General features: G+C 44.3%; 1 protein-coding gene across 2 annotated transcripts in view; it reads left to right on the top strand.

Annotated features, from left to right (window-relative positions):
• PRUNE1 (prune exopolyphosphatase 1) overlaps positions 1–22,561 on the top strand; it is a 40,721-nt gene that overhangs the window by 12,743 nt on the left and 5,417 nt on the right. The window contains exons 2-7 of one of the 2 annotated variants that reach the window (XM_063439855.1): positions 1,445–1,510; positions 1,783–1,884; positions 2,118–2,323; positions 3,607–3,791; positions 7,203–7,361; positions 15,710–15,804. In XM_063439855.1, coding sequence (XP_063295925.1) covers positions 1,445–1,510; positions 1,783–1,884; positions 2,118–2,323; positions 3,607–3,791; positions 7,203–7,361; positions 15,710–15,804 — 813 coding nt within the window. The remainder of the gene's footprint in view (positions 1–1,444; positions 1,511–1,782; positions 1,885–2,117; positions 2,324–3,606; positions 3,792–7,202; positions 7,362–15,709; positions 15,805–22,561) is intronic. The other variant, XM_063439856.1, reaches the window with a different exon arrangement.

Genomic DNA, 22,561 nt, shown 5'->3' with positions numbered 1-22,561 from the left:
TCTGTTCCATAGCGTGCACAGGAACTGATCTATGTACCAGTATAATGTTTCCATGGAAATAAATCTATATTATCCATTGATTTATGATTCAAAGACATAAAATTAGTAACCAGTCAGGAAGCGACGATCTTTCCATCCTTAGTACAAGAGATGGTGAATGGATGGAGGGAGGACAGGTGTACTCTAGAACAGGCATAGGCAACCTTGGCACTCCAGATGTTTTGGACTTAACCTACCTGTAAGGAAACCAAGTGTATTTAAACCTCTTTCGGTAGTTTCCTCCCGAACCGCCAGAGCCTAGGATATATAGCTCTCTGTTCGGTAGCTGCATTGAAGGAAATCCATACAGAATAACAGTAACTTCACAAGATAATTCCCTTAGTAAAGCATACGAATTCCAAATAACAGCCAAAGTCCAGGATCAGGATACAAGAAGAACTGCATGTCTTGGCACACCCAGCCTTGTTTTTATTACAGTCTTTTTTCAAATACATTGAGTTTCTTACTGTATCTACTCAATTATCTCCCAGCTAAAACTTCTACATTTTTCTAAATTTTTATAACTTTATGATTTTTTTTATCACACCGCAATAACTTATATTTTTATGAATCACACAACTTGGGGACACACATATTAAAAATTCGTATGAATCGGTTCAGTGGTTCCAGAGATATGAAAAACGTCTCTTTGGACCGACCGCACGCCTGTTTGCATGCCCAAGATATTTCTACAGATTCAGGCTGTGTGGTCGGTCTATTTCTGCCTTAAAAAAACGGCAAAGTCCCATCCGAAGGCGGCATTCGAATAGTCGAACGCACTTCGACTTTTGTCGAAGTAAAACGCGGTTAAACTTCCGCAGTGGCCGTTAGTCGAGTGGCAGTCTATTTCCCATGAAAAAACGGCTATGTCCCATTCGAACAGGTGTTCGAATGTTCGAACGGGACTTAGTCTCCAGCTGCGGTGTCGAAGGGTAGGGGAAGGTACAGGTCACCGCTGACCGCGTTTGACGGCATTAAAATGGCCGCCACCACATGTTCGAATGTCTAATGGCGGCCACTTCGACTACTTCTGTGACTTCGGTACTTCGACGACTTCGGCACTTCGACTGTATCCGAAGTTCAGTATCGAAGTACCAATCCTTTTGTGCAAAACCGTTAAAGGGCCAGGAACAGCAATAGAAGGGAAACATGAGGAACTACCGGATAAGAGGGTAGTTTCTTCACACTACCATGATGCCTTGCCAGCATTCTGGGTGTAAGAGCATTATGGGGGATGTAGTCCACAACATCTGGAGTGCCGAAGGTTGCCTACCCCTGCTATAGAATATGCACAATTTAACCATTACAAGAATAGAAGGGCCTCAAAATAATTTAGTAATCTAGGTAAAGTCAGGGTATGTTTGTAGGTTTTACATTCTTTTTCCATGTCCGTTTTATTGTGCAGATTATGAAAAGTGCTGCTTTCCATCCAGTGAAAGTTAGAATTTTACCAACAGTGAAAGCTAACTTAGTAAGTATATTATATGGGTAAACGGACCTGGATGAGCGTGTTACCCTCTTTACCATTTATTTCCTAAGAGGATATGTGATGTGAAAAATGTATCATTTGGGGAGGAATATCCTTCCAAGTCAAGCATTACTCTTCTACCTCCCCCCCCACGACAATGATGGCAGAAGATGTCACTCGATTCCCTCAATGCCAGATTCTCTTCTGCCGAGTATAATATAGCTGTCCCTTAGGCTAACTGCTGAATTGTTGCTTTGTTTTTAATATCATTCCAGAATAAACCCAGTGCCGTGGAATTCCACGTTGTCCTCGGCAATGAAGCATGCGATCTGGACTCAACAGTGTCGGCCATAGCCCTGGCCTACTTCCTTTCAAAGGTCTGTATTTTTACTGCAAGACTAGCACTTGTGCGTCAATGGAATCTATCGCCCATGATGTATAACTGTCAGAGTTAACAGCAGCTGAAGATTGAAAAGTTGGTTATCTATTGGTTTAATCATTCAAGGCCACTATGGGTTAGAAGCACAAAAACATCACATGACTCTCTGGCCACCAACGTACGGAAAACTAACATGCTTTTTTCTTTTTCTTTTTTTTTTCTTTTTTAAAGACGTCTCCCAGCAAAAACCTGGAATACGTTCCCGTTTTAAATATCCCTCGCCAAGACTTTCCTCTCCGGACAGAGAGCACGTTCTTCCTGAAAGAACATGGCATTTCAGAGGAGCACCTCGCCTTCAGAGATGAAATCGACCTGGCAAGTCTCTATGAATCTGGCCAGCTTGTGCTGACGCTGGTAGATCACAATGTGTTACCCAGGCAAGTTAAAATTCCCCTAACCACGCACCTGTTCGCAATATGATATTGTCGGCAAAATTCATAATCCTGCTGTCATAACATGTATGCAGTGATCATGCATGGAATGATCTGTATGTAATCGTCTTACACACTCCCCCTGGGTAAATAAAGAACCTGCAATTAGTTGGTTAACGCTGATCTCTCACCTAAAAATATAACCGAGCCTAAAAAACTGTACCACATCTTATAAAACTTATTAACAATCGGCGTAAATAACGATTATATTCATTTTCATGATTATTGCCATAAAATGTAATTTGCCTCAGAAACTTTTAACTGCACCTCTCATAATTTCAAGACACCACATGTTTCTCTTGTAAAATCTGAAACAGTTTTACCACAACTAACACGTTTAGAAAGCTGTTGAGCTGAAACGGACATATAGTTCCATTGCACTCACACTGGCACGTGCTCAGAATGCTGTTACCGTCTCCGAACATGTACGCTCTTTCACGTCAGGAATACGTACAGGACAGGCACCCTGTAATACTTATTAAAATTGTTCAGTGTTATTCAGTACAGGGGGTCGGGCCTTGCAACGGTCCAGAACACGGGACATTTTAGATCTGCTCGAAATGTTACAAATGCCTTCTGGGGCAGGTTGAAGACAAATTCTGTGTCTCCATGACCTTTACTGAGGAGTTAAAAGGGGGGCACTCTAGGAGCCATCACCATGCATCTTGTTGTAGTGCTAGGAGTATCTAGGAGCTGTCTCAACAATTTTCTGTCAAACTGCTTCGGATATGTGACCCTCCCCAGAACCCACAGCTCATTACTGATAATGTAAGTGTCATTTCCTTGTTATCAGCTGGACTAACCCGGCCTCCAAGGCCGAACATATTCTCACTGGTGCTACAGACTTGTCATTTTCACATTATCAGTGAGGGAGCATCTATTGTTGTTAAACCCTTCTAAAACAGTTTTACAGAAAACTGGGGAACAAATACATTTGCAGCACCATAACCACTACAATGAGATGTAGTGGCTATAGTGCTAAAAATGCCCCTTGATGCATATTATTTAAAATAAATAACTAATGCTTTATAGATTCCCGCTTAAACAATAAAATCTAGTTCATATTTTGAATCGAATGCCTATTCTGGGGCAATCATAAGGTTAAACCATTGCTTGTATTTGTTTTTAGTGAATTTGTTGTCCTTATATATTTTGAATATGGTATTAATATAAATAATTCAGTATTTTTATATATATTTTTTATTTTTTTTCCCCCTCTGATCCTGCAGTAGCGACTCTTTCATGGAAGATGTGGTTGCGTCTGTTATCGACCATCACACCCTGGAGAGAAAGCCTACCCCCTCCTGCAGGGTCACGTCACAGTTGGTAGGGTCCTGCGCCACACTGGTGGCAGAGAGAATCTTCTGTGGCGCCCCCAACATCCTCGACTTGCAGCTGGCTTCTCTGTTACACGGTGAGAGATGGTTTCTAGTGGTTTGCTAAATCTGCTGGAGAAAAGAGTAAGCTCGGGTGACTACAGATAAAGGGCCTGTTAATTATTAAAATGTTTTTTAAGTGGCCGTTTGCTCGCTGGACTAGTGCACTTAATTGCTAATAGGCTGCTTAGAGCGCTAGGAGGGAAGTATTTCCAGTACCTTGATGTGATTTCTATTCCACATTAGCAGAAGTAACCCCTTGTTAACCTGGATTTCTGCTTTCTATATGCAAGGTTATGTGCCCAAAGAAGGAAGTTTTGGCGGCGATAGTTTTTGCCTTACTAGCACTCACATTCAGAACTGTTTACATTTCATTTATCAGCTGTATGTGTTACATGAACATGATGTCCTATGCCATGGGAATCATGGAAAAACCTGGGATACTATGGGGCAATGATTCGTTAAATGGACATAGTGATTGCAGACTCCGGCTAGCTCCCATTAGCTGCACAGGGTTTGATTAAATATTGTTTGATGAGCTTTACAAATTATTTATTAGTTTAGGATTGTAGTGGAGCCCCTGTACTCCGACTGGGTGCCTCCCTTAGGTTTGTTCCTGGCTCGCACCAGGGGACTCTAGAGCACTTCAGACTAGGTCTCCGTAGCTGGACTGGGGTAGTCCCCGGAGAGGCCTGCAGTGGTTATAGTTCTCTGTAAAGCAGGGATTCTAGCTTTTCTGCCTACATTAGCAGAGACTGAATGGATGTAGAATGTGTATTTACACTTCAAGGGGTCCTCCATACATAGCAAAGGCCCTTGCAATAGTCCCTCTCTGGCGCCACTACGTTTGGGGTCTTATCCCTAGCTGACAAGATGGACTCCCTGCGGTGCCCGCACAGACCTGGAGGCAAGATGTACAAAATGTCCCCCAGAAACCCTTTTTCTGGACAGCACCTCCACACAGTATATATCCCTGAATAGCTCGTCACCGAGCACCCTTACTGTGTAAGGCCATACTGGTCTTACTAAAATGATCCTGGGGCTCTGGGGAGTGCTCTCAAGTCCTTGGTATCCTCCAATGTCTCATTGCCTCCCCGACATCCCCTCCAAGTAGTGCTCTGGTGGTTGGGATTCGTCAGAGCTCTTCAGGATATATCTCTGGGTCAGGCGCTCGATGTGCAAGACTTGAGGTCCAGAGGTCCCCAATTCTATCTGGGAGGCAGAATAAGCATTCAGGGGGTTTCCATAACCCATTCTATAGTGACAATAGTCCTTTTTTGTCCATGCTGCAATGGGGTTCCGTAACATGGATAGACTTTTAAAATTCTTTTTTTTTTTTTTTTTAAAGCATATTAAAATATCAAATATATATATATATATATATATATAAACAAATTCGGAGTCTGGCACTCTACCTTACTTGCTTTTCTCTTCAAAAAATGCCTTGGTGCTGCAGAGCGTTGTTATGTAGAGAATAAAGATTCAGAGCACTCCAAAGGGCTTGGTGAAAAAAGATACTTTATCTGTGTAGAAAGATCGACGTTTCGACCCGCAGGTCTTTATCAAGATAACATAACATACAAACAAGTGTTCTTAAATAACCATGGTAATCAGCAGGAAATTACTTACCCCAGTGTGACCGTGATGCCCCATCACCATGTGTAGCCATTGTGTGATGATTAAAATGTGGCGTGTAGCGTGCGTAGCCCAGTGATGACGTAAGCGGTGTGTGTCCAATGAGAATTGTGAAAAGATATCATGTGTCTGTGGTAACAGTCGTTGCGGACGCATGCGTAAAAACGTGAGGCACGGAAAGTCGCGCTGTGATGACGTAGGCTGTATGTGTCCAATAGAAAATGCGAAGAGAGCGTTGTGTATCTATGACAACCACCTTTGCGTGCGCATGCGTGGAACAATAAAACACGGAACATTTAAAATCAAGGAAGACATTCTAACAATTATTAATAAATGAAAGCGTAGATACAGAAGTTATGGAATAGTCTAAGTTTAGACCACAGATGCATGTCTAATGAGTTAACGTGGCATATATGCCGCTTCTAAAAGTTATGAAATAGCGTCCTGTAGCCATGGGAACCAGTTTGGCGTGTGCCTGCATAAAGAGATGAGTGAATCTCAGAGGGATCTAGAGAAATATGATGTGTATGTACGGAGCATATGCTAGAAATGTATGATCCTGGGTGGATCATAGATATGTGTAAGAGTAGTAATAAATCTAGTGAGTGTGACCATGGTGAAAGTGGTGAGAATCTTAAAGGTACAGGAAGGGGGAAAAAAAGGGAAGTGTGTGGAGTACAAGCGTGTATAGGGACCTAACGAGTGCAAAGCATAAGAACGTAAGCAATGTGAGTGAAAGAGGAATCCTATTAAGTGACCCCGGAGAGGGTAAAAAATATATAGTGTAACCCGTGATGGTAGGTGTATATACATATGTACAGGGTGTAGAGGTCTCGAACCACTGGGTGTAAACCATCTGTAAAAATGCATTGTATAGCATACAGGTATAGGCTATAGATCAATGTGTTGCTCTGTGTATATCATGAGGATGAGCATGGGAGTACAAAAAAATGATAAAGAGAAAATAATGAAAAAATAGAGATTATTTTTTCTTATTTTTCCTATGGCTAGACAGGAGAGACACCATTTAGCGATTGTCCAGAAAAGAGTGAAAAGAAATATATTCGTTGAGGCCTCTGGGGTGAACTGTGTCCAGAGTCTTTATCCAGTACGTTTCGCGTTGGAGCAGACTTTTGGAGCGATCGCCACCTCTGGACAGTGGGGGGATGTGGTCGATGGCGATGAATTTCAACGTCGGGAGTCGATGGTTAGCTTCTAGAAAGTGTTTGGCCACCGGTTTCTCCGTTTTGCCGTCTCTAAATGCGGTCATGATGCCTGAGCGGTGTCCCCTCATTCTGTCTCGTAGTGTAAGGTCCGTCTTCCCCACATAGTAGAGGCCGCAGGGACATGAGATTAAATAAACAACGTGATCCGTAAGGCAGGTGATATGATGTCTGATGAGGTATCGTTTACCTGAGTGAGGGTGGACGAATGATGGTCCTGCAAGCATGTGTCCACATGTGACACAATTGGTGTTGTATGTTATGTTATCTTGATAAAGACCTGCGGGTCGAAACGTCGATCTTTCTACACAGATAAAGTATCTTTTTTCACCAAGCCCTTTGGAGTGCTCTGAATCTTTATTCTCTCTATATATATATATATATATATATATATATATATAATCAAATATAGCAGAAAATATTACAAAATGTACATATTTTTCATAATATTAAACCCATTTTAAAAATGTATCCATAATTATTAAATCATTTGGAAAACCTATCGAACAATATTAAATTAGAACACGGACACACAGATACAGACCCTGCCAATTGACCGTTCGTTTGCTGTGTTAAATCTTTTATCTTCAGGTACAATCGTTCTGGATTGTGTTAATATGGCTCCCGTGGCTGGAAAAGTGACCCCCAAAGACAGTGAATATGTTACTTTGTTGGAGAATATGTTCCCTGACCTTCCACCAAGGACTGCTGTGTTTGACTCCCTACAGAAGGCTAAGTTGGATGTGTCCGGTGAGCGTTTTATTATAAGCTAATAAATGTAACTTGATGGGAAAAGGAGGACATTTTATTCCCTATGGCAAATACTGTGCAGTTTGTACTGTCCTAATGCCTTGCCATCGGTAAAGATATACCACAAGTTCTCTTATACTATAGAGTTAATAATAATCATGTTCAGCAATATAGACAGCAGTTCGAAATGTTACAAGCTAGAAAAAGTTACTAGTCAGATGGGAAAGTTACTAGCTCACCCAATATTTAGTGCGTGGAACGGCAGAACAGTCTTGCTGTCCAATGCCGAGTGGTTTAGTGGGTACTTTTAGTCCTTTCTTTGTGTCCATCTAATGAGTTCTATTTAAAAATGAAGATATCTAATATCTTTTAAAAATCCATTACCGGTTTTGTGACCAGAAACAACTCAGTAGGGGGCTGGCAAGAATGTGCCCAGTGAAGCAGCTACCATTAAGTGGTCCGTTTTGCAGTGGCTCCGGCCCACTATTGAAACCTTGTTCCTCCAGGTTATTTTTTTATTTTATATCATTACTTGGGAAGAACAATAGAAAGAGTGACAGTTATGGGGATATACAGGATAAGGTGATCATTAAAGGATCACTATAGGGTCAGGAACACAAACCTGTATTCCTGACCCTATAGTGTTTAACCCACCATTTAGGTGGCTTGCCCCCCCCCCCCCCCCAGCTCCCCTATAAAAGTTTAAAACTCACTTTTTTCCAGCGCCGCACGGGGCCGCTGGCGCTGGCTCAGTCCCCTTTGTGACATCATCAAGATGGGCAGTTTTTAGCCAATCCAATGCTTTCCCATAGGGAAAACATTGGATTGGCTAAAATCGGCACTGGGGTAGGGCCAAATGCTGTTTTGGCCAGTCAGGACCTCCTCATAGAGATGCATTGAATCAATGCATCTCTATGAGGAAAACTCAGCGTCTCCATGCAGAGCGTGGGGACGCTGAACGGCAGTGCTGCTCACTGTGCAGCCCTGAGCCAGGAAGCACCTCCAGTAGCCATCCAAGGAGTGGCCACTTGGAGGTGTCCCTAAGGGCAATATAAACACTGTCTTTTCTCTGAAAAGGCAGTGTTTGCATGAAAATGCCTGAAGGGAACTATTGTACTCACCAGAACAACTACATTAAGCTGTAGTTGTTCTGGTTACTACAGTGTCCCTTTAAAGTAGGAAATGACAGCAGGTGGAAAGCAGAGATACGTTATCTGTAAAGTGCAAAATCGATGGAAGGTTAAGATGGTCAAATCAGAGGAAAATAACTGGTAGGTGACCACTGAAGGAACATCTAATTAAGAGTCAGAACAATAATTGCTATTCTGTATTAAAAAAAACACTCCAATACATAGAATAAATACTGGATATAAATATACTAATTTATATGTGTAGTACCCCATATCAATCACTAGGAGTCATAATCACAAAACCAGCTCCAACAGACAAAATGTGTGCTGTTAGCAAATAGCTAAGTCAGCAGGATATAGTGCATGGTGTAATTCCCACATTTAGCCTCTGGGGAGCAGAACTCCTAGATAATATACATGGCTATGCAGGGTATATCAAACTAATAAGGTCGCTATAGCGTGGAGGTTGGAGAAGGTGTCAGAGAGGCGGATGCTCTCCTGATGTAGATGGGGAAACTCTTGTCTAGTGCATTGACCTTTAATATCACCTTTTTTCCTGACATATGGTGGCAGTACAATAGGGATGTACTCTTCCCTCGGGACAAGCATCTGAAATAAATGATTAACATAAAAAGTTCCTCCCCTTACCAGGTATAAGACCCCATCAGCCCTAGGACCTCAGTTCTCTTTCTTGTTCCAACAGGAACGGACGGCATCTGGAATATGGATGGTGAGGCACATGGGTTGCTGCCAGGGGGATCCGGTCTGATAGCCTCCTGGGTGGAGAGCTGAATGGCCAGGAACACATCCTGCAGTCTTACGGAGCCTGCTGCCGCGTGCGGTCACCGGCTAAGCAGGGAGGCGGTCTCTTGTGACAGCAAATCACTGTCCGTGTGAGACGCATGCGCACAGCGGTGGAACGCACGCCCGGGTGGTTATGCGTTCCACCGGAGTTACGACCACGCTATCGCGCATGCGCGGTCTGAACTCCCCGAAATGGCGCCAGTTTCGAATGGATTTTGCCTATTTATACTGTGCAGATCTTCCTGTCAGCATGGATGCTAGGCAGTGAAGTTCTCCCGTGTCACCAGCCCCCCCCACACGGGTCAGAGGTTTTAGAGGTATGATCCTTTAGGTTTCTAATCTTTAAAACACTCTATCTTTTTATTTGTTTAAACTACAAATTTGGTTTATTTGATTGTGTATTGCAGATATGTCTAGTCCTATTTCTATTGACAATATGGATAAAGACAAAGTTCCTACTCCTGCTTCTAAAAAAGCCAGTTCCAAGACTAAACATTGTCACGGAGGTTATTAAGCTTTCGGCTCGTGTCGTGGGTTTGACATCTGTGGCTTAAGGCCTAGATAGCAGATACTGCTGCATTATGTGAACTTCCCTTGGAGAAGAAAACATTTTTGGTTCTCCTCTAGAAGAGTTAATCCGACAGATGTCGGAAACCAAGAAGGCCTTGCCTCAAGACAGAAAATATTCCTGGAAACCTGGGTACAGAAATTTCCAATTCAGACACCGTAGGGGGTTTCAAGAAAAACCCAGGTTTTTTCGTCAACAAAGGAAAAATCCAAGATTTGACACACAAAAAGACAATAAGGCTGACAGAAACAAATGTTTCTGACGCCATCAGAGTGGGTGGAAGGTTGCAAGGTTTTATTCACAGATGGAGGGAGACAACTACAAATCCATGGATTTTAAATCTGGTGCGAAATGGATACCGAATAAAATTCTTAGATGTTCCAAGGCAAAGTTTCCTTGTCTCCTCCTACCTGTCGAAATTAAAAAACCAAGCCCTTTTTTTCTGCCACTGTCTCCCTATTAAGAAAAGGTGTTGTAGAAAGGGTTCCAAATTTCCAAGTTTATCAAGGGGTGTACTCCCGTTTGTTCCTAGTACCAAAACCGGACATGTCTTTTCGTCCAATCTTAGATCTAAAAATCCTGAACAAGGGGGCGGGGCCTGACAACCAAGATGGCTGGACGTGCTCTCTGAAAGCTCCAGCACCAGCAGATGCAAAAAACACTAATATTGACTAAACTACAGAAGCCAGCAGCATAAGGTACATGGACTATGATACAGAACCTTGCAAGGAACAGAATGATGCCTGTCCTGCATCGAACCACATCACGAGAGTCTGAACCGGCCATGCGGCCTAGAGCGGAGCCTGAAGCATGGGGGAGGCGGCCGATCCCCCGGCGAGGGACCCGCACGCAAACGGGAAACACACGCTGCCCTGCTACCCCCCCCTCTGGACCGGCGGGGGTTATCCCGGTCCTCGCTGGGGATGATTACCCCCAAACAAGCGACAAAGCCTGCAGCCAAGCAAAAGTGCCAGGGCCCATCCAAGATGGCGGCACAGATACGGCCCACAACTGAGAGACCCCACATCAAACCACCCACGCATACTTTAGAGTTCTTTGACTGACTCGGGGCAAGCCTCTGGGCAGAACTCCATGCCAAAGGCCAGACCTTTAAAATAGCGATGAAACAAGCAGCGGCATGGATCCGCCCAACAACACGGCGCCAACTATGCTGGCTCCCGCCCAAAGCCTCCAGAGCGGCCCCCTGACGGAGGCGATACTGCAGACCCAGATGGCGGAAAACATTGATATACCCCCCCCCCCCCCCCCCGGGCACCAATAATCGTTCTCACACATATCAAAGGGAGACCGCCCAACTCGCCCGACCCGCTTACCGCCCGGCGACACCCCAAACCTCCGTCCATCAGGCGGAACTCACCACCTCCCAAGCTCACGCTCACGGAGGTATGATCAACAGGAGCGGCGTACAACCCATGCGGGCCTCAGAAAAAACCCGGCGAGAAGAAACGAAAAATATCAACACCACTCACACTAGCCAGGAGGCTACCGGGACTCACTCCCCAAGGGGCGCACCAAGAATCAACATGGGCATCGGGACTATATACGCAATGGGCTCACGTCTCCCTGCCCGAGCGACATCCACACGACCCCACCGGATCCACAGAACGGGCGTCGGTTGACCACAAGCCACCATAAAGACTGAGACCAAGAAACCTCACCTGCATACCAGGGAAAGTTCTCTGTGCTGTAACACAAACTCTCAGTCTACTAACCTCTGCTAACCTGCTGCCTACCTTTACACTCCACCGGGACGCCAGTCACTGTTACCCACACGGATGTCGTGCCTAACCCTGGACTGCTGAGGACTCTCTCCTCTACAGATCAGCACAGTTTACAATGACTCTGTCATCAGTTTAAGCTATAACAAGTGTTTAAATGTCTAAGCTCTGGTTTCCGTTTCACAATGCTTCCCAGCAAGCATTTAATCTAGAAAAAGCTTATATGCTATTCATGATTTACATTGAACCACCTTACTAAAATAACGAAACGAAATGCATATGCAATGTGTAAGCCTCACGAAACTTAATCAGGCCTATTGACCTTGTTTCAGGGCTAACGACCACTTCGCAAGGTCTTTGTCGTATATTGCTTATCGTTCTATGCCTGCATTAATTTTTAACCCCTATGACTTATTTTTAGACAAGCAGCTAAAGCATAACTAACGTTGATTTTATTTATTTAGTTTGTTTATGCTTAGTATATATCTCAGCCTGTACTGACACTGACTTAACACACACGATCTTCCTGCAACACAAGCATACTTTACAGGCTGTCTCACTCTCACGAGATACTCTTTAAATTAAGCTTAGTTACATACAAAGAGAAAATGGGATATCTAGCATGTTGTGAAGCATCCTACTCATATAACCCTGTGCATTCCTTAATGCCTACCTAATGTGATACCATACTATAATGTCTACCCACCCAAGCAATGTTAGCACTCTAAGCCTGAAAACCAATGCTTTAACCTCTAGACCTACTCTTATGTTATTTCAGTTAATGTCGCTATATCTATTATTGTTGCCTCGTCTGATTAATTACTGATTACTAATAATATAAAATTGTGCAGATTATCTATTTGCCATGTTTGACACTGTAAGAATGTATTTCGCCTGTGACTGCTGTTGTGGCAAAACAGGCTCGTTTTGTATCGCTTGCACAACAAAAATAAAGAATTAAAAAAAAAAAATATCCTGAACAAGCTCATCCCTTACCAACACTTCAGAATGGAGACTATAGCGTCTGTCACTCATATCCTTCGGAAAGGAGATTTCATGGATCTAAAGGATGCCTATCTGCATGTTCCTATGGATGTGAGCTCAAGAAAATACCTAAGGTTTGCTATAAGGAAAGGGAATACTATCCATCATTTCCAATTCAGAGCCCTTCCATTCGGGCTAGCTTCGGCACTCAGGATTTTTACAAAGGTCCTCACACCGATCACGGCTCTTTTAAGGTTGCAAGGAATCACAGTAGTACCATACTTGGATGACTGGTTGATAAAGGCAGATTCAAGAAGCGCTCTAGAATCAGATGTGGCCTATACACTGGAAATCCTGGAAGAACATGGTTGGATTATAAACCTAGAAAAATCACACCTTACCCCTACAAGGTCTATCCTGTTTCTAGGTTTTTTGATAAAGTCAGACACGCTGTCGATTCATCTGACAAGAGGAAAGAGAAAAAAGATCAAGATTTGAATAAAGAAACTTCTTCGGATGTCAGAATGTTCGGTGAGAACAGCCATGCAGCTTTTAGGTCATCTGACCTCTACAATCCCGGCAGTAAAATGGGCCAGAGCAGAATCAAGGCCTTTACAGTGGGAAATTCTTGTCCAATGGTCAAAGGTGGAAGAAGACTTGGATGCAATAATGAGCATAGCAGATCGTACAAAAGAAAAAATCTCTTGGTGGCTGGAGGAAAAATCCCTTTCAGAAGGCCTGTCCTTTCGTCAAAAATCTTGGATCGTTATTTCAACAGACGCCTCAAACCCAGGTTGGGGAGCTCACCTCTTATACCACTTAAGACAAGGTGTTTGGTCAAAAAAGGAAACAAAGCAATCTTCCAATTTCAAGGAGTTGTTAGCAGTACTCTACACCCTTCAGCATTTCAAAGTTTTCATTTTGGGGAAAGCTGTAAAAATCCAGTCAGACAATCAGACTACTGTCTCCTACCTGAACAAACAAGGCGGTACAAGAGTAAAGAAATTGTATCTCCTTTGCTCACGGATTATGTCCTGGGCTCAAAGTCATCTGGACGACATTTCAGCCATTCACATTCGGGGTATAGACAACGTGGTAGCAGACGATTTGAGCAGATCAAAATGGTCTCAAAACCTTCCTTTCTTCCTAAAGTCATCTCCTCCAAGGCTATCAACCTTCCTATTTTTCTTCCTTCCTTTATTGGTCCGTCTAAGCCAGATTGGGAATTTGATTGGAACCTACTAGATGTGGGTAGGTCTCTGAAAATCTACTTAGACCGCTCCTCTGCACATAGGATGACTGATCATCTATTCGTGAATTTCTTTGGAAAATTTAAAGGCAATGTTGCCTCCAAGGCCACTTTGGCAAGATGGCTGGTGGATGCTATAAAAATGGCGTATTCTTCCTCAAGCCTTCCTCTGCCTGCCTCCTTAAAAGCGCATTCTACTAGAGCCATGGCTGCCTCTTGGGCCGAAAAGGCGTGTGCCTCTCCGGAAGATATATGCAAAGCGGCTACCTGGTCTTCTTTCAACACTTTTGTCAAACATTACAGACTAGATGTAGTCTCTGCCTCTGACACTGATTTCGGGCATACGGTGCTACAAGCTGTTAATGCCTAAATTCCTGCCCTTAGTCTGGGATCTCGATATATCCCTATTGTACTGCCACCATATGTCAGGAAAAACTGCAATTTTGACTTGCCGTAAATTCCTTTTTCCTTAATATGGTGGCAGTACAGCATTCCTTCCCTTTATGTATATTTCAATTTTGGTGTTCTATGGATCCACTGTGGTGTTCTTGATACGTACTGAGGTCCTAGGGCTGATGGGGTCTCTTATACCTGGTAAGGGGAGGAACCTTTTATGTTAATCATTTATTTCAGATGCTTGTCCCGAGGGAAGAGTACATCCCTATTGTACTGCCACCATATGTCAGGAAAAAGGAATTTACGGTGAGTAAAAATTGCAGTTTTCTCTTTTTTCCTTTAATGTGTACCATACTATTTTGATGTATCCAAGGACTGGCCAATAAGTAGGGATACTCAGCCTCACATAGTCTGATGGCCAGGGCTAGCTCAGGGAACAGCCTCACTCAGCCACTTTCTAGTGACCTTACTGGTGTTATATACCCTGAATAGCTACATGTATTATCTGGGCATTCTAATTCCTAGAGGATAACTGTGGGCATTACACCGATGCACTATATACTGTGGACTTAGTGGATATGAGCACACATTTTGTCTGTTGCAGCTTTTTAACAACGATTGCTTATTATTACAAAAAAAAAGGTCCTGCGCTCACCCCCATCACTCCTGGGCAGCAGCAATGACTACAGTACACATCAGCTAATACAAATGGTAAAACCAAAAGAAAAAGTTACCTGCGCTCTCTCCTTAATCCCTATGTATATTTAAGCAAATGGAGGTCATTTAGTTGCTCCAATGGCCATTGGAGGGAATGCCCGCCTGCCAACATCAAGGCAGACCCCCCTAGACGGGTCCTACTCTGACCCTTCACCTTGCTTCCTTGAGCTTCTGGCAAAAATATCTTTAATGAGACAGAGAGGGGTATTTTTTTTATATACACCCCTATATACTTGTTAACCCTTAATAGGGGGGTCTGCTTTGACGTTGGCAGGCGGGCATTCCCTCCAGTGGCCATTGGAGTAACTAAATTACCTCCGTTTGTCTAAATATACATAGGGATTAAGGAGAGGGTGCAGGTAACTTTTTTTTTTTTTTTTTTTTTTTTTTAAACATTGCTTATCACTTAGCTGGCAGTAGCAGCCTCTTTAAATCATTCAGTAAAAGTTATTTTTTTATTGAAATTTTCTGTATGTATCCACGTCTTGGTTTTTGATTTTCTCATTGTGAAGGGCTTAAACCCATAGGATAGGTGGACATCCACGTTAAATGTCAGTGGCTCTTATTTAGTTACCTTCTTAAAGAAATAAATGTAACCCTTCCAGAACCAGAGTTCGGTAGTTAATAACATGGTTTTGGTCCTGAACCCGTTAAAAACTGCTCAAATTTCCCTTAAATTTAGAAAGATGCCATAGTAAAGGAAGGTGTATCCATAGTTCTGATAAACACTGTGTCATTTCTCATTACACGCATCTCCACAGATCTGACCACAGAACAGATGCTGAGGAAAGACATGAAAACGTTAATGAGCCGCGATATCTGTCTCGCCATCAGCGCCATTTATATCAGCCTAGAGGTAAGATCCATCTGTGAATATTCCAAATTCTAAAGACCAGTGTGGTCTTACCAGTAATATCGGCACACTTTTTAGTTATTTTATTTCATAATATTTAAAGAAACACTGTACCCATATTATTGAAGTTGTTACAGTGCCTACAATAGCCCCCCTTAAATTTGTCTCCAAAAGGTTTTCCTTTACTATTGTCACGGTAATATACCCCAACACGCAGGAATAGTTCACAGTCAAGAGACAAGAAACAGAGTTCGTCTTACCGGACCTTAGAATGGCCGGACTAGGACGAGAGAAAGACAGAGTCAGAACAAGCCGAGGTCAAGGGAACTGAGAGACAGCGTAACGTAGAACAAGCAGAGGACAAAACAGCGGATAAGCAAGCAAGGATAAGGAGAGAGCGGAGTCAGGAACAAAGCCAAGGTCAAGCACCAAAAAACCAACTGAACGATACAAGCACTAAAGGGAACTGGACAGAAACCACGATAGGGCAAAGAGCAAGGGAAACAGGTGAGTATAAATACCCTTAAGGTTCACTTTGATTGGCCCCTGTCATATCCACGCCCCCAAAACGTGAGTGTATGGGGAATGTGGCCTGACAGGGGCCAATGGGAGACTGATTCTAATTTAGTCTCCCACTGTCCCTTTAAGAGCGCGCCCGAGACGCGCGGCGCGCTCTTAGTGTCGGGCGGGACATGTGACCGCTTCTCGCGGTCACTGCCCGCCTGACTGATCCCATCGTTGGCTGAGCCGCGCGCGGCTCGTGCAGGAGCAGGACCGCGCGCGGCGAGAAGGGAGGACCCCGGCCGGCCCCTGGAGAGGGTAAGTACCGCTACAGTACCCCCCCCTGAAGACACGCCCACCGGGCGGGGAGGAGCAGGCCTGGCAGGAAAACGAGCGTGGAAAGAACGCACAAGGCGAGGAGCGTGAACAGCGTCAGCGGAAATCCAACTGCGTTCCTCAGGCCCATAGCCCTTCCAATGTACCAGATATTGGAGGCGACCCCGAAGCAAGCGAGAGTCAATTACAGCCGCCACCTCAAACTCCTCATGGCCCTCCACCGAAACCGGAGGAGGAGGGGGGACATGCCGAGTAAAACGGTTGCACAGGAGGGGTTTTAACAAGGAGGTATTAAACACGTTAGGAATGCGTAAATTTTTTGGAAGATCCAATGCATACGAGACAGGATTAACCACATGCAAGATACGAAAAGGGCCAATAAAACGAGGGGCCAACTTCATAGAAGGCACACGAAGACGAATATTGCGAGTAGAAAGCCAAACCCGGTCTCCCACCGCATAGGATGGAGCCGCCCTGCGATGCTTGTCAGCGTGAACCTTCTGGCGAGCAGCTGAGGCCACCAAAGAACACTGAACCTGCTCCCAAGTATTACGTAGACTAGCCAAATGTTCGTCCAGAGCTGGCATGCCCTGTAAGGAGAATGCAGCTGGAAGAACCACGGGATGCCGGCCATAAACAACGTAAAAAGGGCTGTTACCGGAGGATTCATGAGCAGCATTATTACGAGCAAACTCAGCCCAAGGAAGCAGGTCAGCCCAATTGTTCTGATGGTGGGACACGAAACAGCGAAGATACTGCTCCAGAGATTGGTTGGCACGTTCAGCAGCTCCATTAGACTGGGGGTGGTAGGCTGAAGAAAACGAGAGGGAGATACCCATCTCTGCACAAAACGCTCTCCAGAATCTGGAAATAAACTGGCTACCCCTATCGGACACGATCGAAGTGGGAATACCATGCAACCGAAACACCTCCCCGGCAAAGATAGAGGCAAGTTCCTTGGATGATGGCAATTTGAGAAGAGACACAAAATGAGCCATCTTAGAAAAACGATCCACAATCATCAGGATGACAGTTTTACCATTAGAGGGAGGTAATTCAACAATAAAATCCATGGATATATTGGACCATGGCCTCTCGGGTATGGGCAACGGATGCAACAACCCACAAGGAACTCTGTGGGAGGACTTCATACTGGCACAAGTGCTACAGGCATTAACGTAATCGGTGACGTCCTTGCGCAAGGAAGCCCACCAGAAATATCTAGAAACTGCTGAGACTGTCTTAGAAATACCAGGGTGTCCAGCAGTTCTAGTGTCATGATATAATGACAAGATGTCTCGTCTCTCTGGTATATCAACGAATAGCTTATCAGCAGGCCTCTCCTCAGGAGCCAAGTTTTGTTTAGCCTGAATAGTTTGTAAGAGAGAAGACGAAATAGAAAGAACAGTAGTCGCTATTATTCTGTCAGGCGGAATGACAGGGGTAACATCGACCTCGAGTTTGTCAGTAGTTTCGAATTGTCTGGACAGAGCGTCAGCTTTAGTATTACGATCACCCGGTCTGTAAGTGATTATGTAATTAAAACGAGACAAAAAGAGAGACCACCTGGCCTGCCTAGAAGACAATCTTTTTGCTTCACTAAGGTATGAGAGGTTTTTGTGATCCGTTAAAATGAGGATAGGATCCCTGGTACCCTCTAGCAGATGTCTCCATTCCTTGAGCGCCAAAATGATAGCAAGGAGTTCACGATTGCCTACATCATAATTCCTCTCTGCTTTGGACATCTGTCTGGAAAAGAAGCCACAAGGGTGTAACGGCTTTTCAGGTGAATCTCTTTGAGACAAGATAGCACCTACCCCTATCTCAGAAGCATCAACCTCAAGAATAAAGGGCAGTGAAGGGACAGGATGCTGTAAAACAGGAGCAGAGGCAAATGTAGCTTTCAAGAATTCAAAGGCCTCGAGTGCTTCTGGTTTCCAGACATGAGTATTACCATCCTTCTTGGTCATTCTGGTTATAGGCGCTACAATGGCAGAAAATCCTTTAATAAAACGCCTATAATAATTAGAGAACCCCAGAAAACGCTGAATGGCTTTCAAACCCTGGGGCAGAGGCCATTCCATAATGGCAGACAGTTTCTTGGGATCCATACGAAAACCCTTGGCAGAGATTATATAACCCAAGAATTGGACTTCAGATTGATCAAATGAACATTTTTCGAGTTTGCAATAGAGACCGTTAACCAGAAGAGTTCTCAACACTAATTTAACATGCATGTGATGAGTCTGTAAATCATTAGAATAAATTAATATGTCGTCCAAGTATACTATAACGAATGTATGTATAAATTGACGTAGGACATCATTAATAAATTCTTGAAAAACTGCTGGGGCGTTACAAAGACCAAAGGGCATCACAGTGTACTCGTAGTGGCCACTCCTAGTATTGAAAGCAGTCTTCCACTCGTGATCCTTTTTGATACGTATGAGGTTGTAAGCACCCCTAAGGTCCAATTTAGTAAAAACTGTGGCCTGTTTAAGCCTATCAAAAAGTTCTGTGATCAAAGGTATGGGGTACGCATTTTTGACGGTGATTTTATTAAGGCCCCTATAGTCAATACAAGGCCTTAATTCGCCATCTTTCTTAGACACAAAGAAGAACCCAGCCCCTGCCGGGGAAGAGGATCTTCTTATAAATCCCTTCTCTAGAGATTCCTTGATATATTCCTCCATAACCAGATTCTCCTGAGGAGATAAAGGATATATTCTCCCTTTGGGAGGCATCGTACCAGGTAATAAATCAATTGCACAATCGTAAGGCCTGTGAGGTGGCAATCTTTCAGCCTCCCTTTTATCAAAAACAGATTTAAGAGACAGGTACTGAGAGGGTATGACCGTAGGCACGGGAGGAATATGAGTAGAATTCAAAGGGGTGACTTTAACAACACAAGACTCTTGGCAAGAATCACTCCAAGAAACTATTTGTCCTGACTCCCAATCAATGGTGGGATTATGAGTACGTAACCAAGGATACCCTAACACGAGGTGAGAGGAAGGAGAAGTAATGATCTGAAACCGAATGGTCTCAGAGTGTAACACCCCTGTAGACATATGTAGGGGAACAGTCTCATGTGTGATAATTGGAGAGCATAATGGTCTACCATCTATGGCCTCAACGGCCAAGGGTGTCTCCTTCTCTCTGGTGGGTATGTTATTCTCCTTGACAAAACTGGAATCAATAAAGTTTTCGGCCGCTCCGGAATCAACCAGGGCTAGTATATTCCCTGCTATGCAGTCACTATCAAGGTGCAGGGAAACAGGAAGAAGTAACTTATTAAGAGGCAAATGTGAGGACTGTGATGTCACACCCAAGGCCAGTCCTCTATACGGTCTTAGGTGCGATAGTTTCCCGGACGCACGGGACATTCTTGTCTCATATGACCCCTCCTACCACAATAAAGACAAAGTCCCTCCTTTCTCCTATAAAGCTTTTCAGCGTCGGTAAGTTTAGCAACCCCTAACTGCATAGGTTCCTCCTCAGAACCTTTAGATCCCTCGGGAATCTCAGCTCTAGGGGAGTTAAAGGGAACAAAATGTCTATTTCTGGACCTGGTATATAACCTGTCACGGATCCTGTTATCTATATCGATAAGATAGTCAATCAGGTCCTCCAGGGGTACAGGGAGGTCCTTAGCTGCTACCTCATCTAAGATAGTATCAGACAGACCTTCCATAAAGGCAGTAGTAAGGCCATTATTAGTCCAATCTACCTGTGAGGCAAGGGTCCGGAACTGAATAGCATAATCGGCTACAGATTTAGATCCTTGCTTTATTCTCATTAATGCCCTGGCGGCATTTTTTGACCTTTTAGTCGTGTCAAATGTTCTACGGAACGCTGTGAGGAAGCTATTGAAGTCGTGTACCATAGGCCCATTAGCCTCCCAAATAGGATTTGCCCATTCTAGTGCCTTATCCGTAAGCTGGTGCATAAGAAAACCCACCTTAGATCTGTCAGTGGGAAATGAACGTGGGTACATTTCGAAGTGGAATTCCACTTGATTAAGGAATCCCCTACATGTCTTAGCGTCCCCTCCATACCTAGGTGGCGGGGTTAGATGTGCAGAAGCATTAGACATATTAGCTGTGTCCGGTATAGGGTTTACAGGAGGCGTAGGTACAGGTACCGGAACAGATCTGGATAACAGTGTCTGGATGGCTTGAGCCATTTGATCCATACGGTGATCCTGTTCTGCGAATCTAGCCTCATGAGTGGCCATCTGTTGACCTAAACCTGCGGGGTCCATGGCCCTATCGTAATGTCACGGTAATATACCCCAACACGCAGGAATAGTTCACAGTCAAGAGACAAGAAACAGAGTTCGTCTTACCGGACCTTAGAATGGCCGGACTAGGACGAGAGAAAGACAGAGTCAGAACAAGCCGAGGTCAAGGGAACTGAGAGACAGCGTAACGTAGAACAAGCCGAGGACTGGTACACAGAGGACAAAACAGCGGATAAGCAAGCAAGGATAAGGAGAGAGCGGAGTCAGGAACAAAGCCAAGGTCAAGCACCAAAAAACCAACTGAACGATACAAGCACTAAAGGGAACTGGACAGAAACCACGATAGGGCAAAGAGCAAGGGAAACAGGTGAGTATAAATACCCTTAAGGTTCACTTTGATTGGCCCCTGTCATATCCACGCCCCCAAAACGTGAGTGTATGGGGAATGTGGCCTGACAGGGGCCAATGGGAGACTGATTCTAATTTAGTCTCCCACTGTCCCTTTAAGAGCGCGCCCGAGACGCGCGGCGCGCTCTTAGTGTCGGGCGGGACATGTGACCGCTTCTCGCGGTCACTGCCCGCCTGACTGATCCCATCGTTGGCTGAGCCGCGCGCGGCTCGTGCAGGAGCAGGACCGCGCGCGGCGAGAAGGGAGGACCCCGGCCGGCCCCTGGAGAGGGTAAGTACCGCTACAACTATATAGAAACGCTCTGAATAGGAGAGCCAAGGCTGTTACTTCCCGGCTCTCGTATTCAGGCATACCGTGATGTCACACATGCACAGTGCCCTCAAGGCTTGTCCATAGAGAATTATTGCATTAAAGGGACTCTATAGGCACCAAAACAACTTCAGCTTAACAAAGCAGTTTTGTGTGTACAGATTACGCCCCTGCAGTCTCAATGCTCAATTCTCTGCCATTTAGGAGCTAAAGCATTTTGTTTATGCAGCCCTAGTCACACCTTCACGCATGTGATTTGCACAGCCTTCCTAAACACTTCCCATTAAGAGACTTCTAATGTTTAAACTTTAATTATCACACAGTCTGTTTAATTTAGAATGTATCTCCTGTTCTGTTAAGGCCTTCTATGTGTGATTACAGTTAAATTTACAGAGCAGGAGATAAAAGAGTCTGAAGCAAGTTATAGGTATACACAAACCTATATTACTGACCCTGTAGGGGTTAAAACCACCATCTAGCCACCCTGGTCCCCTCATGCCTCCCTAAATGTAGTAAAATCTTACTTGTATTCAAGTCTGCAGCTGTTTATTTTGTCCCTGTTTCCTTTAGACCTGCCTGCTGACATAATCAGAAGTGGTAGCCTGATCCAATCACAGTGCTTCCCCATAGGATTGGCTGAGACTGACAGAGCAGATCAGGGGCAGAGCCAGCATGATTCAAACACAGCCCTGGCCAATCAGCATCTCCTCATAGAGATGAATTGATTTAATGGATCTCTATGAGGGAAGTTCAGTGTCTGCATGCAGAGGGAGGAGACACTGAATGTTTGGATGCATTTTAGGCAGCCATGACCCAGGAAGGATCTCTAACAGCCATCTGAGGAGTGGCCAGTAAAGTTATCACTAGGCTGTAATGTAAACACTGATTTTTTTTTTTCTGAAAAGACAGTGTTTACAGCAAAAGGCCTGAATGTAATGATTCTACTGACCAAAACAATTTAA

Source organism: Pelobates fuscus, chromosome 13, assembly GCF_036172605.1.
Source record: "Pelobates fuscus isolate aPelFus1 chromosome 13, aPelFus1.pri, whole genome shotgun sequence".
NCBI lineage: Eukaryota > Metazoa > Chordata > Amphibia > Anura > Pelobatidae > Pelobates > Pelobates fuscus.
Note: the sequence above shows the minus strand (reverse complement) of the source record. Positions and strands in the feature narration are given on the sequence as shown.